This window comes from Schistocerca gregaria, chromosome 1 (genome assembly GCF_023897955.1).
Source record: "Schistocerca gregaria isolate iqSchGreg1 chromosome 1, iqSchGreg1.2, whole genome shotgun sequence".
Classification (NCBI taxonomy): domain Eukaryota; kingdom Metazoa; phylum Arthropoda; class Insecta; order Orthoptera; family Acrididae; genus Schistocerca; species Schistocerca gregaria.
In genome coordinates, this window is record NC_064920.1 from 242977809 (window position 1) to 242990990 (window position 13182).

Sequence of the window (13182 nt, forward strand, 5' to 3'; positions counted from 1 at the left end):
CATCATGGGTCATGTCCATCTTTAATACATTTAATCAGCACATACTTCTCCAGTCCATGATTTAAAGTCCATTTAAATATTGCATATAATTATTCTTCATCCATTGTACTGAAACACATGATGTTAATTAATTTCCTAAGTGGAATGCTAATGTCTGCTCTTTCTAGCAGAAATACTCTCCCAGCCATCTTGATTGATTTATTAACATTAGTAACCAAAATTGCTATGATGACATCATTGTCACTGATCCCTGTCTTTACACTGACACTGTCAATTAGGTCGGGCCTATTTGTAGCTACGAGTTCCGAAATATTTCCACTGCATGTGGCATGTCAAACTAGCTGCTCGAGACAGTGTTCTCAGAACTTTCTACTTAAGGTTTCACCCAGCTCTTGGTCTCAAGAATAATTATTTGAGTGCAAGAAGTTTCCTGGAGTGCAGTAAATTTGGGAACTTTGTTATGAATACTTCGAAATTTTGGTGATAAAATTTTGATAGTTGAAGTATCATTACTCTGCATGTGGTCTGATTTCACTATCTATGAGTTGTCAGGTCAGTGTTCATCAGAGAATCTCCATGTACTGTCTAGCCAAAAAAAAGGGGGGGGGGGGGGGGGGGGGGACAATATGCACGCCCAAAGTACTCTGCTACTGACTAGCTGCTTCCTTTGTGTAGTGCACCCCTGACACATCAAGAGGAGTCAAGGGACCCTAGTCGAATATGAGAACAATGCTGCAGATTGTGAGCTGTGCTTGCATCCCACACACAAACCTTCACTGCCTGTATGGACTGAGGATGGTCTCAAAACCCAAGCAACAGGTGTTGTTGGTACTGATGTGAGCCACAGCTTGCAGACTGCACCCTCCATTGAACGTGCTCAATAAATGCAGGTAAGGCCTTGCCCATATCTTGAATGAGGCCCTCCGGCAGATATACCAAGAGCACACTAGCGTTCTTTCCAACCCTGAACGCTATCTGCCTAAGGGTCTCCACAATGCACCTAGCATTGGAGCTCCTAATAACTAGTAAACCCTCCCTCCCATGTGTCTGCTTGGAGCCTGCTAAAGGAACATACACCTGTCCACTCATAGGGTGAATGGGTCAGGCCAGATGGCCAGCCTCCACATGGGCCCTCCACTCTGAGTGACATGAAAACGTTACCACCGGCCACTCATTCTGCTGTGAGGGCAGATCAACTGTGTCTTGTACACTGGGAGGTGCCTCGACAGCAGTGCCCATGGACAAAATAAGTGACACCTGAGATGTCTCATACAATGCAGCAGGTTCTCCGCCACTGCTACACCCTGAGACAGTGGCCTGAAGACAACTGAATCAGTAGAAATAGTACTGCTACAGATTTACATTGTAGGCAAATATGTCATCTGCCTGCTGCTCTCTGAAAAGCTCCACAGAACCAATAGCTAATGCACCTTCTTTCATTCTCATCACACCTCATAGTGAGCACTGACAACACTGCTGCACAAAACAAGTAAGTATGCCACTGGCCTGGTCCAGACATTTACCATTTCCTACCGAAATGTGTACCAATATTTAGTGTTTGTCCAATTTTAAAGTGAATTCAATTCCCACTATAAACAGTCAGGCAAACTGCAGTTTAAATGTGGGGCATGTTCATAAAAAGCTAAGGTGTGTGGTATACATTCCCAAGGTTGGCAGTAGGACAAAATTTGCTGCCCACTCACCACTTCTCTCCCCAAGTGCTGAGCTATGTTGGTGTCACTGTCCCCCTCTAATCCTTTGGAATTCTTCAAAATAATCTGGGAACAATGCTGCAGATTGCAAGCTGTGCTTGCATCCCACACACAAGCCTTCACTGCCTGTATGGACTAAGGATGGTCTCAAAACCCAAGCGACAGGCGTGACCTCAAATGCTGAAGCTTTGTCAGCAAAATCTATATTAATCTACTACACAATGTAAAAATGTTGATCTCAACAGCAATAATTTTATTTGTGAATGTAAGACAACTCTGTATTTTTCTAATAACAAATTTGGGAAGAATCTCATCTTGGAGTTGGGTAAATATTGTAGTTTTGCCATGGCTAATTCTCCAAAGACTCTCAGTAATTCTGAGGGAATGACATCTATTCCCATGGCCTTGTTTCAAAAATCTTTCAGTGCTCTGTCGTCGAATTTTTGCAATAGTATATCTCCCATTCATCTTCATCTTCTTCCTCTTCTGTTTCTATGAAGGTGTCTCCAAGTTTGTCATCTGAACTCTTACTTTCACACAGATGCTTCTGTTTTCTCAATAGGTCTCTTTAACCTTTCTCCATTTGGATACTAATCAAACTAAATACAAACACAAAGTTGTAAACACTCAGAAATGGAGCTGAAGGCACTGGTGATGGTGGTTGTGGTGGTGCCAGTGTGCAAAAATACTCAAAAGCTGTAACTTCAGATAAATTGGCGACTTTTTTCCCCGTTGCTTGAGACCCTTTCTAGGGCTGCAGACCATGTAATGGTATAAAGCTACATTTCAAAATGATCTTCCCCAATGTCACCTTCTACCAATCTTTCCATACTTTTGTAAATAATTACTGTCACTCTTTAGCTACCATATTCTATTAAGCTTTACCTATGTTTGAAAAAGTAAAATTCTATAAGATTCATTGGTAAAATTAAACCACATGTTTACTTGGATCATCTTGAGTAATTTGCATGTTGAAGGTACATATACCACAGAATGCACGTTAATTTCGGTGTTGTTTATGTAAACTTTTAAATGGAATGCTTGAGCTTTCAATATTTTTTTTCTGTTCGGGGGACAAAGAAGAACTGATCCACTGTGACTGTTAATATATTCATCTACAGAGTAGGAGTTGCCAATGAAAAATCTTTGAAACTCTGTTTAAACTGAGCTTTACCTGAAACCAAGTTTTTTACGGGTTTTTTACTGTGAGATAGGGCAACAGAGCTTCCAAATTTTTAATGACGGGATTAAAGTTTCATGAAGGTGCTGTATATATACTTAGAAGTATAAAGGACTTATTATGAAATACTGCTTCTGTTGCACAAGCTTCTAAGTGCTTCTCTGAGCAGAATTTATTAATATCAGTATTCTTGAAATCAAAACACTTTCTGACAAATGTGGCAACTCCTCCTTTCTCCATATTTTCTCTATAGAAGTAAGAAGATAACTTGAATCATGTAACATTTAACATATCCATAACAGTAGTCACATGATGTTTAGAGAGACAGATTCTATCAACTGGTTTCCTCATCTCTAATTTTTCAACACAAATAAGTGACTCAGTTAAGCCTACCCCTTACTCCTCCGATATTCTGATGCAATAAGGGCAACTGATTTTGTTCACTGGCTGAATTACAACTGGATGAACCTAATTTTTCTGTCAATTTTTGAATATCTCCAGTTTCAATCAATTGTGTACATCAAAATTTGCTTTCTGGTTGCCTGTTTTATCAATGTGAATGTCATTTCAGCCTGTCTCTGAATGCCTTTCATCTCTGCCATCCCTACCCTAAAAAACCACTGATCTGTCACTTTTAACCACTGGTACTTTGCCACTTGTGATAGTGTCCACCCCTTAAGTTATTTGCTATTAGCCAGAAAGTTTTTCCTTCCCTTTCCTGTTGAGGTGACAGCCATGCTTAGTATAGTCCCATCTACTGTTCAACAGGAACTACACCGCTAAGAGACCCCACATGTGATCCAAGCAGCCGTTACACCTCTAAATTAACTCTCCTAACAGAAGGGTTCAAATGAGGCTGGTCATGGCACTCAGAACAGATACAAGCCCAACACCAGTATGCCTCATGGCTGAAGCTATCTGTACCAGGTCAGCCTCAATTGTATAATTAGGGCCCCTGTCTATGCTGCTGCCCACCCCACCCATAACTACCGCAGAGTCATCCTTTGTGGAGTCTTTGCAAAGTAAACGCACATCCTCTATCACCTGATCAAGAATTTCACTAGGAGGAGGAGGAGGCTCTTAGAGTTTAACGTCCCATCGACAACGAGGTCATTAGAGACGGAGCACAAGCTTGGGTGAGGGAAGGATGGGGAAGGAAATCGGCCGTGCCCTTTCAAAGGAACCATCCCGGCATTTGCCTGAAGCGATTTAGGGAAATCACGGAAAACCTAAATCAGGATGGCCGGAGACGGGATTGAACCGTCGTCCTCCCGAATGCGAGTCCAGTGTGCTAACCACTGCGCCACCTCGCTCGGTAATTTCACTAGGTTTAAAAAAACTTGTGACCTGTCAACCTGTCCCTAGTTCATCCTGCAACAGTTGGCCAACACCTCTATCATGTGAATGTCCTAACAACAAAATTTTCTTCGTATTCACAACTTTTTCTGAGTTCTTACTTCTCAAACTCTTTTTGAAAGTTTTTTGTGTTCTGTCTACTCCTGCATCTACTTGTGGCTCATCACTTTCCAATGGTGACAACAGATCAAACATGTTTTCCACACTGACAACAACACTGTCTGAGAAAGTCCTATTCCTATTTCTTCTATAACTTGTCACTTTCCACCTCTCTTTTTTTTCTCCCCCTTCACCTTTCCAGGTCTTGTTTCACCTTATCTAAATCCATCTGAAGAGCAGCAATCTTCTCCTCATGTTCCACTATCTTCCTATCTCTACAGCAAATCCTACACAACCAATGAGACTTGTATATTTCCCAAAGAACTGAGCTTACACTATTTAAACTTTTCGCTTTGGCTACTTACTAGACAATCACATGGACAGCATGTAAGAATATACTAACAAGAAAAACTGCACTTTACTGAATTAATCATGTAACTTAGAGTATACAATAATGTAAACAAAATTTTGTACAAAATTCACACCCATGAATTTCTTTCTTTTTCCAAAAAATACACAAATAAATGTGAAACCTTCAATTGATGGCTCATAATAGGTATTAATTTACCTATTTATGTAATAATAGGTATTAATTTACCTATTTATGTATAATACTGCCTTAATTAATTGTTACTTCACAATCAAACTCGTCAACCAAAGCTATTGTTACTGTTTCAACATCATTTCCAATGCATCCATTGTTATTTTGATAATATTACCTTACAGTGTTAGCTGCTGCTTGATGTGAGGTACACAAATATATCTAATGACATAAAAAGTTCACTACATTTAGAGCTGCTTCTCTTGAACTGAAAACTTGTAACTGGAATACATGTGTGATTTAGAAAGCTGAAATATTCCTTCCATGTGCACACTAATAACAAATCTATTGGTAAAAAATGGAAAATCCAGGACGGAATGCAACAATATTGTAGAAGGAAAGTTGCGACTCACCATATAGAGGAGATGCTGAGTCTCAGATAGACATAACAAATAAGACAGGCACATTCCAGAAATCCAGTCACATCTCTAATCCTTAGGCCCATCCCAGAACTTCTCCCCAGAGTCCATCTCTCTGTTCACTCCTACCACTCTCTGCACTCCCACCTTCTACATGCTCCCAACCCCTTACCTCATGGCTCATATCCCTGTAATAGACCTAGATGCAAGACCAGTCCTATACATCCTCCCACCACCACCCTACTCCAGTCTGGTCACAAACATCACCTATCCAATCAAAGGCAGGGCTATCTGTAAAACCAGTCGTGTGATATACAAGCTAAGCTGCAACCACTGTGCTGCATTGAATGTGGGCATGACAACCAACAAGCTGCCTGTCCACATGAATGGCTACTGACAAACTGTGGCCAAGAAACAAGTGGACCACCCTATTGCTGAACATGCTGCCAAACATAATATCCTTCATTTCAATGAGTACTTCACAGCCTGTTCCACTGCTTCACAACCTGTGCCATATGGATACTTCCCACCAACACCAGCTTTTCTGAATTGCACAGGTGGAAACTTTCCTATGTTCACATAAGCCTCCTGGCCTCAACCTTCGTTAGTCATTGTCCTCTCCACTTCTCTGTACTCATTCCAGCACTACACAGCCTACATTCCTCCATCACACCCAGTCATTGTAGTTCTCTCCTTTTCTGCTACACCCCCCCTCCCCCTCTCTGCTGCCCCCTACTAGCCTCCTGAGTACACACAGCTGCACCACCCTGTTTCCACCTTGTCCCTGCTCACTGTCCAACAGCATGTCACTGTCCACTACCCATACCCTGCTATCCTCCCCCTCCCCGCCGCAGCCTCCTCCTTACCACCACCCACTCGACAGTCCCATCATGCGGTGGTGCTGTTGCTCATAGTGTGCCTTCAGTTGCCTGAGACTGCAGTCGTGTGTGTGTGAGTGAGTTGCATTTGCGCGAGTATGTATGTGTGTGTTTGTAGTGTAATTTTGACGAAGGCCTTACTGGCCGAAAGCTATATTTGTGACAGTCTTTTCGTTGTGCCTATCTGTAACTCAGCATCTCTGCTATATCATGAGAAGCAATTGTCCTTTTCACAATATTGTTACAAACCTACTGATTTCATTCATAACAACCGATGACTACCTACTACTTTATCATCAATAGTAACACAGTCCTTCAGTAACATTATTTTTAACCTATTTCTGTGTCTGAACATTACAGCAAATCGTATCCTTGAAAATGACACAAATGTCAAAATTGCAATAAAAAATAAAAGTGGTAAAAATATTTTTTTAAAAAGTATTCCAGTTACAAGTTTTCTGTACAAGAGGCGGCTCAAAAGTAGTGAACTTTTCAATATTATTAGGTTTATCTATGTGCTAAAAATTAAGCAGCAGCTGACACTGCAAGAGAATATTGTCAAAATAACAGTGGATGCTTTGGAAATAATGTAGAAACAATAACATGATACTGTCTTCGTAACTTTGCATGAGAAGCAGTCAGATACGGTATGTGCAACAGTTTCTGAAACCTGAACAAAACAGGGACAACAAATGGCTTTATGTTTATCATACTGCAGGCACACAAGCCAGCACAATCTGGACCTCACCTGGCTTGCCAGAACTAGAGGTTAAAATAATTTAACTGTGGAGACAATACTTAGTCACATGCTGCTGTGGTTAAAATAGAGGAGTCTCTTGGAGGGGAGTGAAGCTTAACCTTTGTTGTAGCATCCTGATGGAGGTTTTCATGACTTCCTTCAATCATTTAATGTAAATACAGTGGTGGTTAATTGGAGGAGGTCTTGGGATCTTTCCTCCTAACTACTGTCTAACTGAGATAAGGCTTCATTTCTGATGACCTTTATATTAGCAGCATTGTACTGAAGGAAATAAGTCAAACTTTTCTGTGTTTATAGTTCCCTCCTACTGTGGCACCTATTTTTGTGTTCTGTGAAGCCTCTCAGCTCTAAAAGTGTGTATTATTTGCTTTACTGTTTATGCTTTGGCTCTGTGTGCATCACTGATGATTGTTCCATGCAAAAGTATTAAAGTGCATCATTCACTTAAGGGTGTCACGTTCTATTCTTGCTAAAAAATATAACCTTAGTTCACCACAACATATTTTTGCTTTCTTTGTGGACGATAAGTATTTCCTTCTTCATGTTTCTCAACACTAGCTCTAGCAGCACCAAATCCTTCTTCATAATGTATATTAATAATGTAATTGTTTTTCCCTGCTATTAATGACATACTTTTTAAAGATTTACTGATTTGTACGAAGGGTCCATAAGCTGAAAATAGTGAATACGACATTCTTTATGAAAAATTATTTCTACAACTACACACCACTTATGATTTCAATTTTTTGATTGTATTCGAGGTCGGACAATAAAGTAGTGGGACTGATGTGTGGAGGGGGGGGGGGGGGGGGGGGGGAGGAGAAAAAAAAAAAGGTTGCTTACCGTTCTATTCAAGTTTAGCGTTGTCTCCTTCCAAGTAGTTCCCTTCTGATTGCACACACTTTTTCCAGTGCTTCTGCCATTGATGGTAACATTTCTGGAACTCATCTTCTATAATATCCTCCAAGATCCCCATCACAGCTTTTTGGACATCTTGTGTTGTTTGAAAATGGTGTCCCTTGACCGCTGTTTTGACTCTTGGCAATAGAAAAAAAGTCGCACGGAGCAATATCTGGTGAATAAGGTGGATGTGATTATACTGAAATTTGTTTTGAGGTTAAAAATTTCTGTGTTGACAGACTAGTATAGGATGACGCATTATCATGGTGCAGAATCCAATTATCAGCAATGTTGGCACAGACACGAAGAACTCTTTTACAAAGTCTTTCTAAAATTTCTTTGTAGTAATATTGGTTAACTGTTTGTCCAAGAGGTACCCACTCTTTATGAATAATTCCCTGGCCAAGTTGATGTCTGTCCGTGAGGTTGATGGTCGTCCACTGTTGTCTTCATCTTCAACATTGGTTCTGCCTCCACTAAACATTTTATGCCAATGAAAAACTTGAGCTCTTGAAATAACCTCCTCTCCAAAAGCCTTCTGAAGCTTACCATACTCTGTCATCACTTTTTCACCCAATTTAACGCAAAAAGAAATGGTATACCGTTGTGAAATATTATGCGGTTCCATTTCCGTGACGAGAGAGACAAATACATGTTAACTTATTACAGCACAACTCACAACTGAGCAGTTGCATCAATGTGCTGCTTGGACTAGAAGCACCTTATAGACCAAGGTCAAAGATATTGTGCGCATGCAAGCCTGCAGGATTGCCACATCTTGCAAAAAAAAATTAGTCTCATTGCTTTATTGTCACACCTCGTATAACTCAAAACAAATGTTTTCTTCATACTTTATAAATATGAAGTACATAATTATATTGCAATATTTACAAAAGGTGGGCATGAAGTCCCTCCTCCACTCTCCCATCCCATTGGTACCGTTAGGGTTAAGTTCCTACCAGAAACTCTTACACATCAGTTTTGATAAACAAGATAGACACAGTCAATAAAATGTCATTCATCTGTATGCCTGGCACACCACAACAATGCCTAATACAGCACAATAGTGCACATCATTATGTTACAAGCAGTCTTCCCTCTTATGTGCTCAAAGATGGCTGTATTCCACATCCCAAAGACACAGATCCATTTTCTTTTATATAGGAGCAACATGTCAAACAATTTTTGCAAAAATATCATCTAGTGTTAAGAAATTTCATTTTTATTGGTGATACATTTTGGATAAAGATGAAATGAATAAATCTTTTATGGAAAAGGGATAAATTTTTAACAATCTGTAATATATGTCACACTTTTGAAAGTACAAAGAGATTATATTTCATTTGAAATATGAACTTGACGAAGGATACTAATTCTGCTTGAATGCATTCTAATTCTGCTTGAACATGTAATGTTAACGACACTAAGGCAGTGAAGAAGCAAAAAGTGTTTGACTAGCAGAACATATAATTACAAAGGATACACTTTAATAACTTAGCATTGACAGAGTCCAACTGAGAGTTTCACTTCTGAACATTCTCATTCTTGTTGTAATTATCAAATATATCCTGAGCTGCTCTTTGAGATATGAATCCAAGTCTTTGTATACTGGATCTTTCTGCAGGGGTCACCTCTCGTACTGACACAATCTGCATCTTTGTTTTTCCAATAAACCACCCCACACACCTTTAAAAAAGTAAAAAAACAATATCAGAATTGTATACATATCACTATAAGTGCAGTAAATAACCTATAGGTCATTACACAATGTGGACCATTGGTACCCATCTAACAATCTCCAAACAGAATGCAATTTTGTTCAGATATTCCTTACAGACTAAAATAAAGCTGTGCAAAATTTGAACTCAAAAAGCAAAACCATTTGTTGTTTAATGAGAGCTTCAGTGAAGGGATGCAAAATGTTTTATGTGAGCTCTTGACAGTTTTGACAAAATTTAAGATGGTTTAAAGATGAAACTCCTACTGGTCGAAAGGATATATTTGGATCAGATTCGCAGCTTATTGTGCTCTTCACACTACTAAAGTTTCAAGGTGGTGTCATTCACAATTTCCATTCTACATGTGGCAAAAGTTGAGAAAAAACCAATTGCAACAATTTTGATGTTATTTTGTAACTGCAATAATGTTTGGGCAAATGAAGTCAGAGGAATGCCCCTTAGCAGAGAAGTTACATGCTGTCAGTTCTACTGAACTACAAAAGTTATTTGTGAGTATTCTATAAATTGTTATAAACATCTAGAAATTGTTATAAACTTCCATCAAACATTTTTGCATGAAATTTACTCTCATTTTGCTATCATTACTAATTATAAGCACCTCATGTTTTCACTATTTTTGTTTCATTAGAAAGAATGGGTATTGAAAGGTCAGTTTGTTTTGGAGACATTCTAGATTACATTAAAGAATGAGCTTGAAAATCCTACTGCCAGATGTTTGCAAACCATATTTCAACAAGAACATTTTGTATAACAAGCATAAAAACCTTAATTTTACTAGCTATATTATTTAATCAGACTATGAAGTATAGCTTTTTGATTTTAAAAAAAAAGTAATGATCCACTTACTTCATTTTCATTCTGGATATATTTGTTGTCCTACATGAAAACTAAAACACTGATTTTTATGTAATCAGAAAGGACTTTTCCTTTCTTCTTGCCAGGAATTACTAATAGAACTACCTACTGCTTAAACTTTCTCGGTCTTTTGACCATTCAGCCACGCTTTAGAGCAAGTGTCAACATTTGCAAATTTTACTATTTGTAAAAACTCATTGCTCTCTCTCTCTCTCTCTCTCTATATATATATCTATCTATCTATCTATCTATCTATCCATCTTTCTTATGATAACACAGCTTCAACACTGCTGATCATTAGAAATTTTCTGTATTATATCTGGCTTAAGCTCATCAGAAATGGCAACCTGACAATACATTTAAATTTGTACTTGACAAAACCAAAGCTTTAAAGCTTTATGTAGCCTTGTGGACCTTCATTTAAGAGTTTTTGACATTCCAGAAGAGAATGGCCAAGGCCTGACAAACATGAGTTGACCCTCTCAATAGTTTCCATTTGTCAATCACCATCCACATCTGAAGCCTTCAAAGAAAATAACAGAGCAGCAAGTTTCTTGTGAAACTTATTTTGGCAGCAAGTTTCTTATGGAACTCATTTTGGCATACAGGGCACAGTACTTGGCCTGGTAAGACTCTGCATCTTGTTAGCTTTCTTTATTCACCTGCTCTTGCTTCATCCAGAGCATGTAACCCCCCCCCCCCCCCCCCCCTCCCTCCAAAGGTATTGCAGCTTTGTTTTTGAAAGGATTCATGATAGAAGGAAGGACTGGTGATAGAAGCACACAAATTGATCTGGTTACATGTCATAACTAGAGTATTGTTACAGGGCAGTCTTATGGATCAGGTTATAATTCATTCAGTATCATTATCTGAATCGAGTCCTTTTTTTTTTTTACAGTTACTATAAAGAAAGGCCAGACGGCTATCCTGAATTGCCCAAATGGTCCGTTGTGCAACACAGTAAGTCCAGGCCATCATATAGTTCTATCTGCCATGTAAAAAACAATTTTAATTATACATACTTGTGGTACAACATGCAGCTGACCACTCTCCACACACACTCACAATTATGTCCCTGAATGCAAAAATTACTGGTATCTTAGTCATAATTCAGAAAGACACTAAATAATTTAGAAAGACACTAAAAGGTATCAAATAGATTATATAACGGTAAGGCAGAGATTTAGGAATCAGGTTTTAAATTGTAGGACATTTCCAGGGGCAGATGTGGACTCTGACCACAATCTATTGGTTATGACCTGTAGATTAAAACTGAAGAAACTGCAAAAAGGTGGGAATTTAAGGACATGGGATCTGGATAAGCTGAAAGAACCAGAGGTTGTACAGAGTTTCAAGGAGAGCATAAGGGAACAATTGACAGGAATGGGGGAAAGAAACACAGTAGAAGAAGAATGGGTAACTCTGAGGGACGAAGTCGTGAAGGCAGCAGAGGATAAAGTAGGTAAAAAGACAAGGGCTGCTAGAAAACCTTGGGTAACAGAAGAAATATTGAATTTAATTGATGAAAGGAGAAAATATAAAAATGCAGTAAATGAAGAAGGCAAAAATGAATACAAACGTCTCAAAAATGAGATCGACAGGAAGTGCAAAATGGCTAAGCAGGGATGGCTAGAGGACAAATGTAAGGATGTAGAAGCTTATCTCACTAGGGGTAAGATAGATATTGCCTACAGGAAAATTAAAGAGATCTTTGGAGAGAAGAGAACCACGTGTATGAATATCAAGAGCTCAGATGGCAACCCAGTTCTAACCAAAGAAGGGAAGGCAGAAAGGTGGAAAGAGTATATAGAAGGTTTATACAAGGGCGATGTACTTGAGGACAAAATAATGGAAATGGAAGAGAATGTAGATGAAGACGAAATGGGAGATAAGATACTGCGTGAAGAGTTTGACAGAGCACTGAAAGACCTGAGTCGAAACAAGGCCCCCGGAGTAGAAAACATTCCATTAGAACTACTGACGGCCTTGGGAGAGCCAGTCCTGACAAAACTCTCCTTCCCTCTTTCCTGACGAAGCAACTGCCAGTTGCGAAAGCTCGTAATTCTGTGTGTGTGTTTGTGTGTTTTGTTCATGTGCCTGTCTGCCGGCGCTTTCCCGCTTGGTAAGTCTTGGAATCTTTGTTTTTAATATATTTATCCCATGTGGAAGTTTCTTTATATATATATATATATACAGGCCCACCAGATCCTGTTACTGTATCTTAGGAATCTTTCAATATGACAATAAATTTGACAGAAATAAATTTAACTCTGAAGAATAATTATATGAAAGGGGAAAATTTTAAATTTGGGCTGGGCCTTGGAGGCCCTGCATATGCATTCACCATGTATCCTAGGGTTAGGAAATATAATTACAAGCTACTGACTGTTAAATATGGTGTGCCACAAAGATCAGTAATGGGTCCTGCTCTGTTCTTACTCTATGTAAATGACCTAAACATAAGCAATGGCAGCAGTAAAATATTTCAATTTGCTGATGATACGAGTGTTATAATTACAGGAAACTCAGAAGAAACTCCTGTAAAAAAACACAAGAGAAGCCACTGACAGGCTAACACATTAGTTTGATTACAATGACTTAACAATAAACAACGGAAAAACTATAGCTATGGATATACACACAGCACAAGCAAAATATCTGATATCTCCCAATCTAGAGCTATATGAACATACAATTACCAAATCAGCCTGTACCAAATTTTTTGGACTTCATCTACAAGACA

The 13182-nt window shown here is 38.9% G+C and overlaps 1 protein-coding gene across 2 annotated transcripts in view; it reads right to left on the reverse strand.

Annotated features, from left to right (window-relative positions):
* Positions 1 to 9292: 9292 nt before the first annotated feature.
* The window catches only part of LOC126339068 (spermatogenesis-associated protein 22), a 125846-nt gene continuing 121956 nt past the window's right edge, over positions 9293 to 13182 (reverse strand). For both annotated transcript variants that reach the window (XM_050001600.1, XM_050001601.1), the window contains one exon: positions 9293 to 9531. In XM_050001600.1, coding sequence (XP_049857557.1) covers positions 9369 to 9531 — 163 coding nt within the window. In that variant the 3' untranslated portion in view covers positions 9293 to 9368. The remainder of the gene's footprint in view (positions 9532 to 13182) is intronic.